General features: G+C 41.3%; 3 protein-coding genes across 3 annotated transcripts; all 3 read left to right on the plus strand.

The window, feature by feature from the left end:
- Window positions 1-796: 796 nt before the first annotated feature.
- On the plus strand, window positions 797-14,528 carry LOC139145421 (carbonic anhydrase 14-like). Its single transcript, XM_070716590.1, has 8 exons — window positions 797-986; window positions 5,610-5,639; window positions 6,159-6,338; window positions 7,158-7,306; window positions 7,702-7,773; window positions 8,517-8,583; window positions 12,175-12,341; window positions 13,339-14,528. Exons 1-8 carry the CDS (start codon window positions 884-886, stop codon window positions 13,555-13,557), a joined length of 987 nt encoding a protein of 328 aa, XP_070572691.1. The 5' UTR covers window positions 797-883; the 3' UTR covers window positions 13,558-14,528.
- Window positions 14,529-16,732: 2,204 nt separating this feature from the next.
- LOC139146194 (uncharacterized) lies at window positions 16,733-17,824 on the plus strand. The gene has a single exon (XM_070717602.1). The coding sequence runs from the start codon at window positions 16,733-16,735 to the stop codon at window positions 17,822-17,824; it is 1,092 nt and encodes a 363-aa protein (XP_070573703.1).
- A 35-nt stretch (window positions 17,825-17,859) lies between these two features.
- Window positions 17,860-20,045, plus strand: LOC139146195 (uncharacterized). Its single transcript, XM_070717603.1, has 2 exons — window positions 17,860-19,304; window positions 19,460-20,045. The coding sequence occupies exons 1-2, from the start codon at window positions 17,860-17,862 to the stop codon at window positions 20,043-20,045; spliced, it is 2,031 nt and encodes a 676-aa protein (XP_070573704.1).
- The last annotated feature ends 2,971 nt before the right edge of the window (window positions 20,046-23,016 follow it).

Raw genomic sequence — 23,016 nt, forward strand, 5'->3', positions numbered from 1 at the left:
CAACAATTGGAAAACAACGAGCCAACATGCCTGTAATGCATAAAGGGACAGGGATAAGTAAAAACATGGAAATTTAATGCATGAAGGTTTGTCGGGCATTTTTCGTTGTAACTTTCGGCCGATCCGTGAACATCACGAATAACGTATTACTTCAGCGGTAGCCAGGAAGCACGTGGAACATTGCATAATGAGGCAGTGAACACTGGAGGACCGGACCTACAAATTAACCAATCAGGGAGCTGTAAACTGAATAATACATAGTAATAAGACCTAACGCATGAGGTCCCACCAATCAGCGTAACGCAAATGGACCTTAAATTACCAGATGAACCAATCACTGATGTTGGTACATATGTCATGGACCTGACTTATGAACAGGACTACTAAAACTATATGCTGTCATCAATGTTAATGACCGTGAGTGTTTAGAGTTCTGGATCGCCCCCCTCCCCCTCCTCCTAGCCAACCCCAATGTCTCATGGAAAATTGCAGAGTTATTTGTTGTCCCAGGACTTGTAGCCAACTCTGGACTGAGTGCCTCCTTCAGAGGTTTTGCGAGGCCATATTTCACCCATGGACCCTGGAGCGAGACCGTGCACCGTGCGTTCATGCGTGTCACCACTACAAAAGCAATCGGTCGGTAACAATGGCAACAAAACAGGACACATTAACATGTGAATTACGAACATCGTATAGCACCCTCTGTTGATTGTACGGAGACGCGTTATTAGCGATGCGACCTAACAGGGTCAAGTTATGCGATCGGGTACAACAGCTGAAAACACGGGGAGGTGATTCCAACGCCGATAATATTATTTGGACGTCACGCTAGGAGTGTATCCTCGTGTAACGACTCCGCCACGACAGTGTCTACTTACACATTATGCATTCTGGTGTATACAGCTGTACCACAAGACATACCATGTATCTTCGTACGTTAGCGACGATAACTTTCCTTCTTGCCACGCCGACATTCGGTGACGACGGTAGGTATTTTACGTTACTATTGTCATGCTTGCTCGCAACTATTTTACCGTTGTATGATCATTGTACGCTGTCCCATTCAAGTTTTGCAGTGCATGTTTCTTCCCTACATTTCACGACCTTTAAGTCTTTTATATTGCGCTGTCATGGCCGATCCATCGAATGTACGGACTTAACGTCTTTTAAAAAACTGTTGACCTAGTTTTTCTAGCACCAGACACTTCGCATCGAATCCTTGTAGCCCTACACCTGGTCGCGAAAGCAAATCGTATCAAAACCACTGGCACCTCCTCCCTAGTGCCTCTTCACTCCCAACTCCAAACCGGTCCCACGCCATTGTTTATCGTCGACATCGCCTACACGCCTCTGGATATGTGACGCCGGGGAATAAAGAAGTTCAGTTTGATTTATTTAGTATACGTTACCCCAGGAAAAAAATTTACTTCTTATGGTATGTAACTTTGTTTCGTTTGTTTGTTTGTTTGTTTGTTTGTTTGTCTCTCACGGTAATCCTCTTTGCCGTGACCGGCGGTAAATATATTTCACAAATTCAGGGAGAGGGAGAGATAGTAACATATCAGTGAAGTTATGGACATTTCAATGCTGAATAGAGTATTATAAGGTTGTTTTTTTCAATGTTAGAAAATCAGTGTAGACTAGCATTGTTGCCTTTACGAGCTTCCCTCCAAGACGGTCTGAAGCGTGTTGATAACTTTTGGAAACAAAGTGTTCATGTTGACGTCGTTATGTAAGACAATCTGATTTTTCGAATCAGCTACAGCATGGCCATACATCTCAGAATATTATTTACCAGATTTCAAAGAGGTCTTTGCAGTTTAACAGTTATAAATTACGACTTTTTCTGATCCGTTGTGTCCTTGCAGTTGTATCACTCCTATTTGTAAAAATCAACCCTATTTGTAATACCATGGAGGTAGCTAACCCAATTTCTAACAAACCTTAACTCTATTTGTAACACTGGCCCCATTTGTAAAAATCAACCCTATTTGTAACACTAACCTAATTTGTAAAAAAACTTGGCCATATTTGTTTACATTTTGATGAAATATGGTCAAGTTTTTATCAAAACTTAGGTTGTTGTTACAAATAGGGTTCAGTTTTGTTACAAATTGGGTTAGTGTTACAAATAGGGCTGATTGTTACAAATAGGGTCATACAGCAGTTTCCAAGAGCTCTTGTTTGATTAGTCAGGGGTAAGACACCGATCTTCGTTTCGAACTGGCAGTTTGAAGCGATTCTGAAAATTGGAAAGTCAAATTTGTTTTTAGAAACCTTTTTATCTACTTTTTTCGTGGACAATGATGAGGAATAAAACATCCCCTTTTTCGTGTGTGGTGGTGATTTTGTGGTGATGACAGATTTTCGCCTTCAGCTCTTTAATATCATGGCTTATTAACACGACTGGAAACTAATTTCGGATTATTGGATGGTGAGGTAATGTCTGTGTAATCTGCAAATGTAAGCTAATCTGCTTTTCTTTTTACGTTACACACTTGTTTTTATGAGTAATGCCACTTAAAGAAAATTCTTTGTTTGCCGTCCTTGGATTTTTGAAAAACCTACCAGCTAGCCTTGGGAAAAAAGACAGACAAAAAACACAAGTGTATTAATATGAGCTCAATTTTTATAAGGTTTCCATTGGAAAATAATAGTTTTATTTGTAAGTGTTAACATTGTGTTTTTTTTCCTTAATTTTCTCTGAAAACCTACCAGCACGCGACGGCAAACTAAGAATTTTATTTAAAGCGCCCAATTTGTAATATTGCCACATTCATTTATATGGGTTTAACACTTTTGATAAATTTGAAAAAATATGGAGATCCAATTATCCCAAATCAGTTCCAATCGTGTTAATTATGATTGTCAATATAGCAGATTCGCAGACTGACATACACCCTATGATCGCATAGAGGTTATGCGAGTGAACAGATGAACTCAAAGCCGGGATGTATCGGTTTATCCGTGTGGTAAAGGAATACATTTCAGAGCAAGCACGTCATGACTTTGTAAAGAAAAGGTACAATAACTTAACCATGTAGCCATCCTCTCCCGAACAATTACGTATACTTTGCGATTATTCATCGATCGCATGCTACGATGATAAGAGACTCCAATGTGGTGACCGAGGCTTGGCAAAAACGTTTTGAATAATTGCTGGGGTTTTTTTCTAGTTATACAAATAAGGACCCATACTTTTGGCATTTAGTAATGAGTACAGAGCTATTAACTTGGGTAGTACACGTCTAAAAACAGAAGGACATACTTTTACCCAAACATTCCTGAAAGAATACTGTAACCAATCTCTTTCCGACCAAAATCAAGAATAAAAATCGAGCGGTCAAGGTTAGGTACCAAAGGAAAGACTGCAGACAGTTTACAGACCTTTAAAATTCAAAGGACCTATATCCCTGTGTTAATTCGATGCGAGAAGAAAATTTTTGAATTCGCAAAAACAAGAAGTTGAAAACTTCATTTTCTCCATGCAAGCTTCAAAACGAGTCAACACACAAGCATGCAGTAGACTAGAAAAGTGTTTGTACGATTTGGGAGCCCGATAACAAGTCATTGAGGTACACTCTACCTTAAACCTACTCAGGGTTTCGTCTTAAGTTCAGTGAGAAGCGAGCAGGAATTTGCATATCGTTAAGGACAGGTACAATGCTGTTTTGATTTTCAGCACGTCACCTAGTGACGGAAGTCCAATGACCCATGGAGGTCATTTTTATCCCCATGAATGACCTGGACACATACCTGGCATGTTGTGGCGTAGAAAATGTCCACCTGAAAGTAGGCCATGAGATACTCCAACGCGAAAATGCTTAACGTCGTTCACAACGCGAAAATGCTTCGTTCAGAGAATATAACACCGTACTTACTGACATTGTGCGATTTTACCGTGTTGCAGTTTGATAATGAAGGAATTTCAGTCTTTTCGAATCACGTACCGGAAACAAGTGAGAACCTGTTGCAACGTCAAGCGATGTACATTTATAACTATATGAGAAGAGAGTTGCTACATTTAAGGTTGTGGGCGCTTCGAAATAATCGACACACTTTCTTTTTTTTCACCTTTAGAAAACTTTAAATTATACTCTTTCAAAATCAAGAATAAAAACCGGGGGAGGGGTTTCACCGAGCAAGGTTTTGTATTAGCATTAAAAATCAATTACTTACCAAAAATTTACCATTATTTGAAATTCAAATGACCGCCATCACCATGTTATCTCTATGGTGGAAAGTAAATTTTGGAATTTCAGAAAAATCAAGATTGTACAGAACTTTATTCACTCCACAAGTTTCAAAATGGGTCTAAACAAGCTGTAGACAGGAAAAGTATTTTCAGAATTTCAGAGTCAGAATACCTCTGACTGAAGTGCAGTCTACCATGGACCACAAGAGTTGGTCCGTGATTATGCCATAAATGTCCTCAAGGTTTGGTCTTAAGTTCATTGAGCAGTTAGCCTGTGAAAGGGAATTTCAGGTGGTCAAGGACAGGTACACTGTTTTTTTGATGTTCAGTAAGTGATCTGCCAATGGAAGCCTAATGACCTCTGGAGGCCATATTTACCCCGGTGTTATGAATGACTTGAATTCTGTCAATTACCCGAATGCATTCAAAATAACCGTACGCCAAAATTTAGGCTGTGAGGTATATTGCAATAGGAAAATGCCACATGCATGCCACTTTGAAAATTTCGTTATGACTTTTGACATGATGAGATACCCATCATGCGAGTTAACCGTTTTGCAGTTCGGTGATAAAATGATGACATGGTATGGCAACGTGACGGTGAGAGATGTTGATGTACGCCCCCTTGCCTTGGGAGAAGTTTCTATTTGTTATGCCCCTACTGCTGTCACCAGTGACCATAGACAGTCAAGCGCCCCACTGTCTATGCACCAATATATAAAAATGTGGTACAGAAATCTACATGTCTACCCCCTATCAATATAAGATTATCATCTCATCACAGCGGACTACTGCTGACTGAATGCTCGTCAGAAGATGTACTACCATTTGTTACAGAATTATCGCATCTGTTTAACAAAATCTGAGATTGTTCCAATAATCATGAAAACTAGAGAAATCGACCTCTGCGACTAACCGATTGAGGGCGATACAACACACGTCAGCATCACTGGCAGTAAATCGAAGCCTTTCTGGAAAAATTAAAACCATAAACCGGGGACCATAATCACTTTCATTCGATTAATTAACTTTTGCGTGCAGCAGCTAAGATACATGTTTCTTACGTTTAGTGAAACGTATTCGATCTTGAGAAGAGAAGAATTTGTGTGTAATACTGGTGAAAGCATTACTTGAATAACAATGCTACGTCAACGGGGGATCAGCAACCATACGCGAAGTTGAAAACGCAGAGTGATGCTCAGATTTGGGGGGAGGGGGATCGACATGCCCCAAAACAGTCATTGCAGAGTTTGCATAGCAGTTAAAGGATATCAGGGAACTCGGTTTGTCGATGGACAGTTAGGGATGCCGGGCAGGCCAGGGGTGACTGTGGTTTGTGTCTCACAACGAATTATAAGCACTTTATTGGTATCTGTATCAGTATTAACACTGTCTCTCTTGTTCTACATTTCAGCTGAATGGACCTACGAAGAAGGACCCAATGGTAGGTATTCCTATTGAAAACTAGAAAGATAATGTATCCCCCTCCCCTTTCTTTTCAATACAGCGCTAGGTAATCTCATTTTCTTACCTTTACTTACCTGGATCGCGTATGACTCACGCGGAGAGGACGTCTTATGAAGGAATACAACATATGCTCAAGACAGGGAGTTCAAAAATAACAGTAGACCCCAGCTGATCACGCTTTTCAGACCCGACTTTGTCGCGTCGTCGACCCGGTCGTCGCTCAAGAACAATAACCATGGTGAAGTGCTAGCGATGGGGAGTGCAGGAGCTAGCAGCCACCTGAATTACAATAGTGATTGGCGAGATGGGAGTTTGACACACACGGTAGATGATCAACCAGTACAAACAAACGTTTTTCACGGTGCTCTTTCATCAGATGAAATAGTATAAAAAACTATCCTGCAGACGTCTGTTCAGTGACACGGTAGCTATTTTCATGTGCTATGATCGGGACTCATCACATGGTTTGTCTTCTTTGTGTATCTTTCCGCTTCAGGCCCGGAGAACTGGGCGGACAACTACCCATTGTGCGGTGAGCCAAATCAGTCGCCCATCAACATTGTCCATGACGACACGGTGCCCATGAAGTTTGGGGGCTTCTCGTTCGATGGATGTTCAAGAACAGAACTTACCGATGGTGGCTACAACACTTCCTTGACGAACGACGGCCATAACAGTTGAGTGGACATTACTACCCAGCGCCTAGCTTTACTGTCCGCCAGTTTTCATCTTGCTGGAGCCGTCATTATATTGTCTATCTAGTGGTCTGTCTGTTGCAAATAGTACACGTACCAAATTTCATTCGGGAAGACAGAATGCGTCTTGGGCAACGATTTTATTATATATCCACAATATTCTACTGATCTTCTGCTTTTACTGATTCATTTTTTAAGTTTTTTGTTCAAATTAAGTTTTCGCCCATCGTGTGTTTGTGTAAAAAAGTTGGAACTATTTTTTTTACCAAAGAGGGAACAGTAGCAGACATTTTTGAATTTCAACTATCGGCGAATGTTGGGGTAATTTATTTCCCTTATAACACAAAACATTTGAGAGGTGACCGCTCGTTTAATTTGTGAACATGAAAGCCTGAAGTGAGTGGTTGTTTACTGGGCACAGGGTAAGAGCGAAACTGTAAATGTTAAACTGAAGCCTCGAGACGTTCTCAAAAAATAGAACTCCCGTGTAAGGAATGGTTTGTACACATGATGCCGGGAACTGTGGGCACTGAGGGCTATTAAGCAATCAAATAGACTAACTGCTCAGTAAACTTCCGCCAAAGACCAAAAGTCTTCCACGACAAAATATACCTTTAAAATGATTAAATGTACTTGTAAGTTAGACAACATCTGTACGTGTGGTGCCGGGAATGTGCCACCACCACTTGGGACCAAATAGGAGTCTAACAGATGGACCGCTCAAAAGCATCAACAAAAACGGTCTCAGTATAAAAGTTCAAGAATATGAAATATCAGATGTTTTTATATATTTAACTCAGTTCAGGTAAGAAATGTTGGCGCCAGTTGCATCATATCAAGTGATGGTCTACCGGGCAGCTTCAAGGTCGACCGATTTCACTTGCACTGGGGCAGTGATAGCAGTAAAGGGTCCGAACACAACCTGAACGGTCGAGCCATGAGTGCCGAGGTAAAGTACCGCTTTCAAGCCCTATTTATTTCCAGACGAAATTTCAAAGACAGAATTACGACCACAAATTTTGATCAAGTAGACAGGTTATGGAGTTTATTTTTGGAAACTTCTAATTTTGACAAAGCCCGAACTTACCAGCCCTCAATCGGCCGCTGATTTGAAATAGGGCAATAAGACAAACGACATCAGAAGCTTGCGAAGAATTAGATACCAGCGCGACACAATTTTGCTGCCACAGCCTCGGCACTTGTCGAAAGAACAGGTGACAAATTTGAACGAGACACAGACACAATTGCCCATTGGATTTCACCATCAAACTTACAGCACCAATCGTTTCAATTAGGTTTCTATGAATAACATATGTACATAATTCCACCACTTTTTTGTTTCAGTTGCATCTTGCATGTTTTAACATGGACCAGAGCAGTGACATTCTAGGTGTAGGTTTCTCTGTCTTAATCGAGGTAAGAATAACACCTGCACAACCGTTATCATATCATTAACTCGGGGTGGGCGCTTTTCTGTCATTTTATCCTTGAAGGAAAAGGCTCTTCGGTCACTGGGTGAAACGTAGCTACAGTAACATGAGTTTGCGGAAACAGGTTAATATGAGTATAGTCAGAATTATATTGTGAGAGGTGAAGTGTGTGAATACGATTTGGACAAGTCCATAGTTGACTGTTTTGGAGTTGTGAACAACGTGAGAGAGTGTTCGGGGAGGTTTTATGGCGTTTTCACAATTTACCTAGCCAAGCGGCAGTTTGACGCATCTGTAGCCATTTTCTCTGCATAGTATCGGTGCAATCACAAGTGATTTTCACTTTTTGCATAATTGATTTTCGGGGCCTGTGCTTTCGAGTTATGAAAATGTCATTTCCAGGGTGGATGGGTCAGAACCAGAGTAACCAGACGTCACCCGGTATCTTTATTAAGGTAGGAAATGCATCCAAAAGTTTAGCGTACAACATTCCAGTTACTATCCCCGAGGGCGCCCTCCACGGCAGTTCCACTTTGTCGTCGACTGCTTTTGACGACGCTCAAGTTTTTGCAACAAGAGAATGATCACGCCATATCCTACGAAGCAACAGAATATGGCGTCACTTTTTATATTAATAGAATGTGCCAAGAGTGTCTATTTTGACCATCAAGTTCTCTCATCTAATTTTCGATCATAATCCTTGTAGTCCTCCATTTTAATTTATGCTAGATTGGTCAAGAAAATAATGCAGCCTATGATACGTTTTTGGATTACATTGACCAGGCAGGATACAGAGGTACGTAATTAACAAAAGGTGTTGCGTTTGCACCACCCTCCCTCTCTCTCTCTCTCTCTCTCTCTCTCTCTCTCTCTCTCTCTCTCTCTCTCTCTCTCTCTCTCTCTCTCTCTCTCAGACTCAAGTCTGTCTCTTCTGTTGTGTAAAACTGTACAACTTCAGAGCAAAAGCATGAAGTAATGATACATACAAAGACAGATACATACATACATATATATATATATATATATATATATATATATATATATATATATATATATATATATATATATATATATATATATATTATATATATATATATATATATTAATCATTCACATGCCGGAAAATGCCGAGAGAGTTTGACCGGTTAAGAAGGGCTTGACTACGCAGTTTCTGCGTAGTGAAGCTTCATTACGTATTCATGGTGACCCCTGGCCAGCTGTCAATAACTTTGGGGCTTTTGTCTTTTGGCCTGCTTTGCATATGCGTCGTTGGACACGACCTGCCAATCACCCAGTTAGTCAATTAAACTATTAATTGACTGTTTACCGACCCAATTAACACTATCCAGCAGTATCAGTCATATTTTAATCGCGTGGCCCGGGTGGGCACAACGTAGGAACGCGTAGTATTTCTGTGTGTACGTTTCACTTGTGGTGTTGTTTGTACCATCGTGTGTCCTTGTTTCACCTACAGCATTACCTTCAAGGTGACAGGCTTACTATTAATGTTCAGTATCATTGCACCGAGTTCTGCCCACGGTGAAAACCACCTGATTTGCCTACTAATTACTGCCCGTCGCTGCCCGTCCTGAATGTAGCCTATCTATAGCTACAGTAATCACATAAATCATTTATCAGTTTTGATATATACTCCTAAATTGTAAGTTTGATCAAAATCGAGACCACATTCAAGGGCTATGCAGACTGTCCATGTAAGCACACACAGTGACAAGAAGGCGGCAAACACCTACTCACCAAGCACATCGAATCGGCGAAAAGAAGCATAAAAAGCTAGGCTTATCGCCAAAACAAACGCGCCAAGCGCTAACAAAAACCCATACCAAGCGGCCCTTTTCAGGGCCACCAAATACTCCAAAAAATACGATAAGATGACATAGAACACACAAACACTTAAAAGAAATAACAAAAATCGTACACATAACAAACAACTGAAACACAACATTAAATACAAAATAAACAATCACAGTAACGTAACAGAAAACATGGCCGTGGAAATAAATCAGCTATTTCCAAAGAAAAGCCGACAACAACATGAAATTCAACAACAACCTATCATCGCTCAAACTATGAAACTCCGAAAAATAGTACTAGGCAAAAGCCTTAAAATTCATTCGGACACCAACAAAACCAAACAGAATAAAACCACCTCAGGATTTCAACAAATAAAGTCGTATAATGTGACTACGCTACATCGTGAGACACAAACAATCGCAACAACACCAATTCAAAGAAAGTCAAATTGGACTCCACGAACAACAAAAAAAACAAAAACTTGAAAGCTATCTGAAGCTGCTAAACTCGCACTTCTAGAGATACCCTTTCAAACAAGGAAACAAAACATGTCGCGTGCCAAAAGAATCGCGATAAACCAGCTTGCAAACATTGGACAAATTTTGGGAAAATACCCTTCGACAAGGGTCGGTTTTTTCGTTATTGTCAACACAAACGATTACGTACTCGAATGCGAAAGGCAATTACGTAACACTCAGTATTATACACAACAAGCCAGAACAAACAGTAAACAAAGTAAATGAACTATTAATTAAAATGTACGAGAACAAGCACATCAACCAGGATACTTGTAAGTATCTTGATCCAATAAACATAAAATCCGTACCCCGCAGTGGTACTTATTGCCTAAAAATTCACAAACCTCCGCAAAAATCTAAAAGACACACCAGTCAAAACAAAATTTACCGAAGTAAAGAAATATAGAACAAACAAACCGAACCACCAAACGGACTCACAACGTGACCAAAATTAATATACTTGCCTCGCTAATCGGAAAGCAAGACCACTAAAATGCATTAAAATAAATTTTCACAAACAAACTAAGGAAAGAATCTACACTGCGACTGATGAGAAACCACACTCGGGTTTCGAAACGCAAGCGTCAAAGGGCGACTCTATCAACTTTTGTAACAACATAGGTCCGGCTGCGTCTCGCCATAAGCTTTCCCCACACAAACAAAACATTACCGTACACACTAATCCAAACTTCTCTACAAATATCCAAAGCGAACAACAAACATTTCACAAATACAAACAATCGGATAAGAATGTAGAACACATTTTCGAAACGAATCAAACACAAACTCGACACAAAAACATTTAGGATAGTTAGGTGGGGAGCCTGTTTCACATTTTTTACATCTCGCTATACTGTCTATGATTCTAAAAATAAAGTCATCTGCCACTTTTTCTGTATACGCGGTTTGGCAAAACTCATCTCTTCAATCGAAAGTCGGGCGATTTCATGGTTCTTTGGGGCACTTAAGTGTACGTCGAGCTTAAGGAATGTAGTTACATTCGCGATGTTTATTCGAAAATTATTTATTCCTTCAAGGGCAAATGCACATAATTTATGCTGTTGGAAATACTGGCCGCTCATAAACAAGACAATAAACTCAATATATGTGCATTTTACTTATATTGTCAAAGTACCACCGACACCACAAAAAATCCAAATGGTTCAGTCCAGGTACTTGCAACTCTGCCATCCGACTGGTCAACAGGAAATCAACCATAGGTGTCTTTTGGCACGCGTATACGCCAGTCACCTAGGCGACGGTAATCTGCACCACTTATCACCATCGGGAAGGTACTCCTCCCCATATACCACTGGTGATCCCACCCTCAAGGCACTGCGTCATTCGACCAAGCATTGTTATTGTAATTTCCTGCATAAAATTAACAGCGAGGTCAACCGGTCAAACTCTCTCGGCATTTTCTCTCATGATTCATTTATTCATATACACAATAACAACAACAGCGTATACAAATGACAAAGGTCATACAATTCATGTGAGAGGTATAAAAACTTCTCATTATGTCCACTTGTGTATATAATACACAAATAAACAATAAGAATACAGAAAACATCTAGTGCAAAGCTAATTAGTGTCTATCTCTTTATGGACGGTAACTGAGGATTGAATAAACAAAATGGAGACGGACGATAAGATGAGGGAAAACAATCACTGGTGTTTTGAAATCCAAGAATTAAGAGTCAAATGTCTATTTTTTCAAATGGCTGGATCCAATTAACTGTTTTAAAATTTTGCTCCGTGGTAACTAAATGAAAGCTGATCTAGACGCAGTGTTTTAATACAGTTAAGTGAGAACAATGACGGGCTGCAAATTTTGTATGGTACTGGTGACTGGCGTAAGGAGAATTATCCAAGACTTTCTGGTGGAGTCTGCCGTACAATAGATCCATGAATTAAAATTCCTGCCTGGGAACTGAATTGGTTGTAGATGTTTTAGCATATTTAGTTCTCTGTATAGAGAGATGCACTTGGGAAATGTAGAAGATTAAATGTTATTGACAAACAACTGAGCGGAACAAAATAATCGTTTGTTTCAGACGACATTGCCCATCTGAACCGCCCCATTCCGCTGATGGAGCTACTTCCAGAGGACAGGGAGAATTACTATCGCTATAATGGTTCAAAGTCAAGTCCGACCTGTTACGGACCGGGCTCAATCATCTGGATCGTGTTCAAGGAAAAAGTGAAAATAACTGAAACTCAGGTAAACATGACGATATAAGTTGGATTCACTCTGTATATCTGTGGTATCTTTTGCTTTATGATTTCATTCCGAAAAAAAAACCTAAAGCTTTCTGTGAAGTTAAGCTCTAAACTTCTGCAAAAGTTCAAATCGCTAGCCTGTCCGTCGCCCTGTACACGTACAGAGTCCACAAAGTACAGAACACAAGAAATGAAATGGTGAAATAATGTTGTTCAGGAAAGCAAAATAACAGTGACATATATTACATAGTGTAATGAATAAAAAGATAGTAATTACGGCGAGAGGACGGGAAACACTAGTCGAAAAGAAATTAAATAATTTGAAGTGACGTTTGTCCTAAGTCCTTTGTAATTAGACCGTCTTGTAGTGTTCATTTATGTTTCCAAAAACAAAAAAGCATACTGATATATTACATATTGCAATAAGTCTTATTAAAAAGGCGAGAGAATTGTAAGGACTGGGTGAAAGCAATATAAATCATGTGATTTCACAATTGTCCTAATCTCCTTTGAATAAGCTTTGTGCCCGTGACATTTTAAAAGATTGTAAATTGCATACGTACATTATAGAATTTCTATGCTCGTTATCGATTGCTCGAGATTTCTTGTTTACCGTGGTATCCTGGGTAATGCTCGCTCCAGAAACGTACCTCAAGTGAAACTTACTCAATTTTCTATTTGACTTCGTAATTTTTCCATGACAATGTGGCTAGCAATTTGATTTTGTTCATTTCTAAAAGTTGGATAGTATTTTTGTTCCTTTTGACTTTGAATAAATGGGAAAAGTCAATTTCAATTCTCGAAGATCCCGGCAAAGTAATTTAAGGCGATGCAATGTTTAATGCTCAATTGCTTTATCCCTCTAGTACCATCCCTTCCTTGCATTTTGTGATTCCTTACAAGTATGCTCTCACAAACTTACCTGGATACTGTCTCTTTGAAATCATTCTGTGATGTACAAACCCATTTATCAGAGTTTGGAAACTCTTCACCTGCAGATAGAGAAGCTGAGAGCGTTGAACACAAGCGCGCCGGGGGTGAGTCCAGCGGAGAGGATGGTCAACAACTTCCGACCCACCCAGCCACTCGGATCGCGGACGGTGTATCGCAATGTAGTTGACAGTGACGTGTCCCTGGCATCGATGAGCTTCGTTGGCGTTGAACTTGTTCTTGGCTGCATTGTCGTGTTCCTGGTGACCAGCTTCGCTCGCAAGTAGCGCGAAATTTGGTCGAGCAACTAAATTGATCATAATACTTATGCACTGCGATACCTTTTGCAAGTATCTTCGAAGTGGGAAATTGTACGAAGCACGACTAATAACAATCGTAGCGTTAAAATTTGTTTGGGGTGTTGGACTCCTGACCTGGGTGGCTTTTATTAAAATCAGTCTTAATGTCTCGAAACAGTATGTAAATAGTTCTCGAATATATTATGAAGTAATAAATCTGTGAGGGCGCAATTTTGGTTGAACATCTGGGCATAGAAGTATGTGTCAGAGAATACAACGACAAAAGACACGGTGTGAGAATGGAAAATACGCACGTGTTATTGCGAATGTCGCACTGGCTTAGTGCGTGGTTGGAAAATGTCCCCTAAAGGTATATAGGTTTAAGTGGGTGAGATGCAGAAACTATGTAGTTGGCCAGTGTTAGGGTCAAATAATTAAATGAGGCGTACTACTAAAATATTTCCTTCAACTGGCATTGATATTGACTCGGTCCTTACCGAAATGATTTTCATTTCGAAAAAATGAAGTTAATGTATTTTATCCCCCGCAAACGCTGTCAATGCTGGCTAAGGCCCCACAGCACTGGTAGTGATCCTTTGCCCCGGCCAGCTACAACACCGGCAAAATTAAGGAATACCCAACTCATGTCTTTGTGGGTGAAATAGGCCACCAAATGGGTGACCATTGTCGGAGAACAAATGACACATCATTTGAACATTATTAATAGGACTAAGCAGAGCCTATGTGTTATCCTTCTACCAATCAGACTCTTCGGTAACTTTCGTCCAATGACTGTGGACTATAATCTCCCGCCAAAAAATGTTTATCCTTTGGTGTTCTATTACATTCGGTGCATGCGCTTTGGTGCCTTTACATGTAATTGCTACAGTTGTGTTCCGGTTGGCGCCTTTTCTATCTCACGGCGTGTTCAGTAATAAAGCTTGTGTTCTCAGCATGAACTGGTGTCGTTCGCAGTTCTGTATATAAGTCAGACAAGAACCTTGATCATAAAACCCCATCACGACATTTTTTGGTGCCGAGACCAGGATTAGGATGTCTGACGAGGAGCAGCAACCAACTCAAGCCGAGCAACTGGCAACGAAATTGGCCAAGTTGAAACTCAAGCGCAGGGGACAACGTGCCCAAATGACGAGGCTGTTCAACCGTGCAGAACAACTCACATCAACGTTCGCTGCAGCTGAGAACAAGACTGAAGCTCACAGGATACTCAGAGCATTGAACACTCAACTAACTCAGAAATACGAATCTTTAACCAAGATCGAAGAAGATATCTTAGATAATACGGATGAAGCAAGCTACGATGCTGCGAGCCAAGAATCCGGCGACTACATGTCCGAGATATTCGAGAGAAACGACAAGATCACTGATTTCATCAAAACAACAAACCGAACAATGTGACTGGCCCATCGGCGAACTCCGACACCGCTACTCAAGACACATCGAAGAAAACGGTCGCATTACCGAAACTACAGCTGAAAACTTTCTCAGGAAACGTACTCGAGTAGGTGAGTTTCTACGACACTTTCAAATCGTCCATCCATAATGATAAGAACCTCGAGAACATTCAAAAGTTCACATACTTACGCAGCGTTTTAACTGATGAAGCTGCCCGTACGATTAGCGGTCTCGCCTTGACAAACTCCAACTACGACCATGCTTTAGAGCTACTCATCGAACGCTACGGACAGAATCATTTGATCATCGATGCGCACATGACTGCACTGTGGCAGATTCCTCAACCTACGAGTGACATTAACAGTCTGCGATTGTTTTATGACACATTAGAAAGTCATATTCGCGGTTTACAATCACTTGCAAAGAAGAGAACGCTTATGGAGAACTTCTCATTCCCATGATTCGAGATAAACTACCTAACAATATTCGGAAACAGATTGCAAGAGATCACGGAAACAAGGCTTGGACTTTACCAGAGTTGCGCAAAGCCATCCTACGGGAAATCGACGCCATTCAAGCCGGAGTTCCACTCGATGAGTTATCGGTTGCGGACACAGCAACACAGCCTAATATGACCGCTTCATTTCATACTAGGGCCGCATCTACGCGCACAACAAAGCCTTTGAGAATCAAACATGCGTGTTTTGTAAGGGAAATCACTACTCAAGTGATTGCCAAGTTGTCACCGACCCGAAACGTCGCTTAGACATTGTCAAACGCGATCGTCTCTGTTACAATTGCCTTGGAAAGCATCGCGTGAGCGATTGCAAGTCTCGTTACACTTGCAAGATCTGCAAGCGTAAACATCACTCTACCCTTCATGACACCAAATCAGCTACAACGTCTGAGAAAAAGGGAACTTCTGAAGTTCATGTGGCATTGGCGAAGACAGACGACACAAAGGGGAAATCTACACCCAACGGATCGGTTCTCCTCAAGACGGCAGTCATTCCTATGTCGGTCGGCGATAGGAAACCTATCAACGCTACCGTGCTGTTTGACGATGGGTCCAACAGAACTTTTATCACGCAGCGATTTGCTGACAAACTCAACTTGAAATCGGACACTCATGAGAACGTTAGCCTGTCAACATTCGGGGACAATTCGAAACAAATTCATTCAATGAAAAGTGCAATGGTAACTTTGCACGAACAGAATGGACATACCAGTACTGTCAACGCCCTGATAATTCCCGAGATTTCGTCCAACCTATTCAACCACGTGTCAGCAGAAATACTCAACTCAGACCATCTACGGGGATTAAAGCTTGCCCACCCAGTTTCCAATGTTAAAACTATGGAAATTGATGTACTCATCGGAGCTGATCAATATTGGAACTTTGTTGGAAACCATATCGTGCGCGGGGCAGGTCCAACTGCAATATCATCTAAGTTCGGCTACTTGTTGTCCGGTCCTACTGGAAAGGCGTGGGAAATTGGACTCTGACATTAATATTCATCACGTGAACGTAGAAACACACACCGACGATGACATACGAAACTGGTGGAATTTAGAGCTCATCGGAGTGAAGGCAGACTCGCAAAATGATGAAAATACCGACTTCGAAACATATCGGGACACTCATCTACGTGTTGAAAATGGTAAATACATTGCCCGTTTACCATGGAAAACTGATCATCCGCCACTGCCTTCAAACTATGCGGCAACTGAAAATCGCACGCGCGCTATGGTTCGCCGTTTGGCCCCTGACTTAACGAAGAGATATGACGATATCATCACCGATCAACTGCGCCGAGACTTCGTCGAGAAGATTCAAGATGACAACAAAACTGAAGGACATTATTTGCCGCATCGAGCTGTCAAGAAGGACTCAGTTACCACTCCGATACGTATTGTATACGACTGCAGTAGCAAACAAAATGCTGACTCGGTAAGTCTAAACGACTGTCTTCAAACTGGGCCATCATTAATCAATGATTTACCTGCCATTTTGCTACGATTTCGCGCTAACCGAATCGCTTTCGTCAGTGACATTGAAAAGGCATTCTTAAACATACGTCTAGAGGAAGACGAGCGTCAATACACCAAATTTCTTTGGTTATCGGACATTCGTGATCCCGAAAGTCCATTTGATGTTTATCAATTCAAGTCTGTTCTGTTTGGGGCGGCTTGTTCCCCATTCATGCTCAACGCTGTAATCAAGACCCACTTGGAAAGTAATGCCTCCATACCGACTGCTGATGACCTCAAACATAATATTTATGTTGACAATGTGATAGACGGTGCAGAGTCTGATGAGAAGGCCGTGTCATATTACAACGACGCAAACCACCTCATGCAGTCGTGTGGGTTCAAGCTACGCTCATGGACGTCCAACAGTGAACGACTATGTGAACTCGCAAAACAGGACGATATCTACGAACCCTCCCATGATGTACCAGTACTCGGCCTGCGTTGGGAACCAGAAAGCGACACGATGACCTACTCAGAAAATAATAGCGAGCCTATTCCAAATGAATTGATAACGAAACGAGATGTTCTCAGTTCCTCCGCTACACTGTACGACCCACTGGGCTTCGTAGCTCCAGTTCACATCAGAGCTAAACTCTTTGTGCAGTCACTATGGAAACGCGGGCTCCCTTGGGACGAACCGCTCGATGCTGAATTGAACTCTCAATGGATACAGATCGCAGCGGACTTGAATGCTACACGCAAGACGACAATAAACCGCCAATACTTCTCAGGGAATAAAAGGATAACGACGACTGCGAAGTTCATGTTTTCGCTGACGCCAGCACTACCGCCTACGGAGCTGTAGTTTATCTCCGCAGTTCAAGTGAAACTTCTATCGTTATGGCCAAGGCACGCGTCGCTCCAACGTCCGATTTGTCACTGCCTCGGTTAGAACTGATGGCCGCCCTGATTGGCACTCGACTCAGCAAATTCGTAATAAACGCTCTCTCCGGCAAGATAAACATTACACAGCGGTATCTCTGGTCGGACAGTCAAATTGCGTTGTATTGGATCAACAGTGTCAAGAAGCTGCCGATCTTCGTAAGCAATCGCGTCAGAGAGATCAATGGTTTTCGTCACATCTACAAATATTGCCCCTCCGCTGACAACCCAGCTGATTTGTTAACTCGAGGCATTACCTCTGATCAACTAGCCAATTCTACTCTATGGTGGAACGGCCCTACTTGGTTGAAAGAAAATGGAGACTGGCCAATCTGTGAACTGTTTGATAGCGCAGTACACCATATCGCTACAACGGACGACTTCATGATCGAGCCTCACACACAAATCGATGCTGAGGTTGCCAATAAAATGCAACACGTTGAGGATCTTTCTCGCCGATCCACTGAGAACATCGGCTCATCAAATACGGAAATCGACCCCGCAATTGACGTTGGCATACAATACGCGGTGGACATTACTCGTTTCAGCTCGTTAGACAAACTATTCCGCGTTACTTCGTATGTATTTCGTTTCAAATCTCGACTGCAGCGAAAGAGAGACACGCCGTCAGGAGCAGTCTCACCGGACGAGATACGACATGCTGAACAGATCTGGATTAAAGACGTACAATCTGAGATATATACAGACACTATTCATTCCATGAGGATGAATGTGAAGAGGTTCGGACCGTTGGTTCAACAACTTAACCTATTTCTCGATAACGAGGGCACACTTCGATGTGGCAGCCGTGTACACAATGCAGCATTGGACTATGTCACGAAATTTCCAGCGTTGCTGCCTCCTCACCATGAATTCACTAAACTGGTCGTTCTGAAAGCACACGAACGCGTATTCCATGGAGGAGTCCAGTCGACTGTAACACAAATTCGTCAACAGTACTGGATACCGAAAATACGACGTATCGTTAGCAAGATTCTTCACAACTGTGTTACCTGTCTGAAAGTTGAAGGAAAGCCGTACACTAACCCAGTCCAAGCTCCGCTGCCTGCATATCGCGTGAACATCACCCCTCCATTCAGTGTGACGGGGGTCGACTTCACGGGGGCTCTCCTCACCAAGGCATACGTGTGCCTGTTTACCTGTGCGGTTACACGGGCCATACACTTGGAATTGGTACCGGATTTGACGACTAAAACATTTCTACTTGCGTTTCGCCGTTTTGCTGCAAGACGATCCCTGCCTAGCCGAATGTTATCCGACAACGCCTCGACGTACATCTCTGGAGCCGAGGAGATACGCTCCTTGCTCGACACGCCTGATGTTCGAGATTATCTCTCATCTCAGCGAGTGAAATGGACTTTCATACCCAAACGTGCGCCGTGGTTTGGCGGCTTTTGGGAGCGGCTCATAAGTCTCACGAAGAATGCGATTAAAAGGTTCTCGGTCGATCATTCATCACGTATGATGAGCTTGCTACCGTCGTCACCGAAATTGAGACTGTATTAAATGATCGCCCACTCACCTTCGTTTCATCCAGTGCGGACGATGACGTTAGCCTGACCCCAAATCACCTGTTACATGGTAGAAGCTTAACCTCACTACCATACATCACAGTCTCCGATGAAGAAATCGAAGACCCGACTTTTGGAAACCACAATGATGTTAACAGACGTTACGCACATTTGTCAAATCTCCAACAACAGTTCTGGAAGCGGTGGTCAACCGAGTATTTGACAGCTTTGAGAGAACGTCACTCCGGTTCCGGAAACAAGCACAATGTAATTAAAGTGGGAGATGTGGTACTGATCCATAGTGATATCGATCGTAGGATGAAATGGCAGCTCGGGACTGTGAAGAGACTTGTTTATGGACGTGACAAGTTGGTGCGATCAGCTGAAATCTCCACCGCCAGGGGACACACCAACCGCCCTATACACAAGTTATACCCTCTTGAGGTAGCCTCTCAAGAATTATCATCATCTGAAGACAAAGATGTGAACGAGCGGGAAGACATCCATCGGCAAGAAATTTCTGCTGAGAAAACCAATGACCCGCCCGAGTCGGGGAGACCGTCCAGAGATGCAGCCATTGCAGCCAGGATGAGAATATCCGAACTTTCATAAAATTGTTGTAACTGTTGAGTCAATTAACTCTTTGAAATTTCTGAGTTTTTTTTGTTCAAACGAATCATTTATTGATAATTCATATTGAAAGTGTTCAAGATTATCTTTCGTCGCCGGGAGAATGTCGGAGAACAAATGACACATCATTTGAACATTATTAATAGGACTAAGCAGAGCCTATGTGTTATCCTTCTACCAATCAGACTCTTCGGTAACTTTCGTCCAATGACTGTGGACTATAATCTCCCGCCAAAAAAATGTTTATCCTTTGGTGTTCTATTACATTCGGTGCATGCGCTTTGGTGCCTTTACATGTAATTGCTACAGTTGTGTTCCGGTTGGCGCCTTTTCTATCTCACGGCGTGTTCAGTAATAAAGCTTGTGTTCTCAGCATGAACTGGTGTCGTTCGCAGTTCTGTATATAAGTCAGACAAGAACCTTGATCATAAAACCCCATCACGACAACCATTTAATGAAAAACTGTAACTGTAAAATACATCAAACAGGCCAGAAATTGATGACAAACAAACATAGTACAAAACGCATGACCTTACAATAACTAACCTACTTATACATGTGATAAAATTAAAGTTGTAAAGGTGAGATATATGGGGGCCCGTTCTAGTCAAAATTATGTTTTATTAATTTTAGTATGTTAGAATTAATTTTATGTAGACTGGAATTAATTTACTAGCACCTCGAATTAATTGTATGTTTCTTTTAATTAATTTTTATATGCTTTAATTAATTTTGTGTAGTCATGCCGAATTAATTTTATGTGTTCCAATTAATTATTTCTGCTTATCTTTGCTGTAATTAATTTTATGTAGTCTAGAATTAATTTTGCTAACATTTCAAATCATTTATATGTTTTTTATGTGCCGGAATTAATTTTATGTAGTCTAGATTTAATATATTAATTCCTTCAATTGATTTTGGGTTCAAAATGTTTTCACGTGCTGCAATTAATTGAATGTGTGCTAGAATTAATTTCTACTAGTGTCTTGAATTAATTTTGTGTTCGGTCGAAGTAATTATGTGTGTTCGCTCGAATTAATTTTATGTGTTTGCTCGAATTAATTATATGTGTTTGCTCGAATTATTTTCGGCCGATCCCACAGTCCTTTGCGCACGCTTTCTTAAATCAATATGGCGGCTCCCGACCGGAGTGGTATTATTCAGGCGCTCGAACCGTGATCTGTGAAAATGGAAATCAATAAACTGATCACCAAAACTTTTGTAGTGTCTCCTGTCTGAGGGATCGTGTATGTGATTGCCCATAGAGCGAAGCCCGACCCGACATAAAATTAATTCTAACATACTAAAATTAATAAAACATAATTTTGACTAGAACGGGCCCCCATATGAGATACATCAATTAGGCCACAAAATTGGTGACCAATAAACTGACACACAAACAAATTTCCTTACAATGATTAACATGTTCATAACTGTAAAATACATAAAGTGGGCCACAAAATGGGTGACCATTAACAGTCTGAGGTACAGCTGCCGAAATGGCAGTCTTGATCTTGCCTGGAGGACCGTCTCAGGGCAAAAGAGGATAGGACAAGCCTACACGATGACCTCTTGACCCCTGCCACAGGTGGCGCTGTATGAACGTTTGCAGGAGATAAAATTCCCTACTTTTGTAACTTCTTTTAACAACAGACAAAGTCGCCAAAAGTGAGTACGGTGAATTTTTGACCTAAATCTGCCATGGCAGTCTGTTGATGTAACCTGTGAACAATTTGAATAGCGAGTAACGTTACCTGAAATGATCGACATCCGGGATATTTTCACTGGGCAGAATATATGTTGCTAAAACTTGGTCAATGGCACTTTTACGTCGCTGTTTCTATATTAGTAGACTGTCATTGGACTGCTACTTTAACAAGCCTCGATCTACAGTCAACCTCTTCTTTCTAAATTGATTGAAACTTTGCAAATCCGTTACTCGACCTGTAAGCACTATTTATGCGTATAGGAAGTATAGCAGTCACAACAACAAAAACAAAAACCTCATTTATTAGGGCCCATGTCAAGTTCAAAACAGTTTGCTTTGTATCTTCAGTATGGGAGACAACACCTCTAACTTTTTCTTTATCATGCTTTGAGCCAATGCCATTGTCTTCTATGGTAAAGTCAGAACTCTAAACAAGAAAATGGGAAGAACAGGGTGAAATTAGATTCATCTCACCTTGAACGATTTGTTAAATTTCACTGCAGTAACATTGTATTTTAACCTTGCCTTACTAACTTAAACTTTCAATAAATACTCCGCAAGGACATCAAAGATTGTAGGTCTGATTTTTGTTCGTTGCAGTTCTTGTATAAAATGCTTTGAACAATTCTCTATACACACTGATGTAGAAATCTGACAAAAAGGGGCGCAGATCGAGAATATTTTCATCAAAAATCGCCACTTTTATTTCGTCCCGAGAAACAAATAATAGAAGATCACAACAGGTGCAAGATTTGGGTCTTAATCCAGGATAATGAAATTCTCTGCCCGACGTTTCCCATCCACCCATGGATATACTAGTTAGAGTGTAGCGTCCGATGTTATCTCGGTTACCCAGACTGCGCTCCGGGGTTCTCATCCGGTAGGGGCGACCGGATGAGAGCCCCGTAGTGCAGTCTGGGTAACCGGGACCACATCCGGTGCAAAATATGGAGGAAACTGTCCCAGAACTATTTGTCCGTATGACCTCGTTTTTAGCTGTAAAGTTTGCTACTATCTGCATTAGATTTTTTTTGTCTGGAAACTCAGTATAGCTTCGTCTCCTCCCAAAAAAGAATGGTCAACTACAAATTTAAATACAGTGTCTGTCTTTTATGGAGGGATCAGACCGTCATTTAAGGTAGTACACGCCTCGATAGTGAAAGCCTTAAAAAGACTTAAAGAAAGACTTAAACCTGCCACAAATACTCATTGTGTCGCCATTTATTTTCCGTGTACATCTCTTAT

Source organism: Ptychodera flava, chromosome 12, assembly GCF_041260155.1.
Source record: "Ptychodera flava strain L36383 chromosome 12, AS_Pfla_20210202, whole genome shotgun sequence".
Lineage (NCBI taxonomy): Eukaryota > Metazoa > Hemichordata > Enteropneusta > Ptychoderidae > Ptychodera > Ptychodera flava.

Bases quoted from the DNA above. Each gene is read 5' to 3' on its own strand.
- LOC139145421 (XM_070716590.1), top strand. From the start codon at position 884: ATGCATTCTGGTGTATACAGCTGTACCACAAGACATACCATGTATCTT. The intron at 8,584-12,174 runs GTACGTAATTAA...CGTTTGTTTCAG, and splicing joins TGACCAGGCAGGATACAGAG to ACGACATTGCCCATCTGAAC. The intron at 12,342-13,338 runs GTAAACATGACG...CTTCACCTGCAG, and splicing joins TGAAAATAACTGAAACTCAG to ATAGAGAAGCTGAGAGCGTT.
- LOC139146194 (XM_070717602.1), top strand. From the start codon at position 16,733: ATGGTTCGCCGTTTGGCCCCTGACTTAACGAAGAGATATGACGATATC.
- LOC139146195 (XM_070717603.1), top strand. From the start codon at position 17,860: ATGGCCAAGGCACGCGTCGCTCCAACGTCCGATTTGTCACTGCCTCGG. The intron at 19,305-19,459 runs GTTTGGCGGCTT...CGTTTCATCCAG, and splicing joins ATACCCAAACGTGCGCCGTG to TGCGGACGATGACGTTAGCC.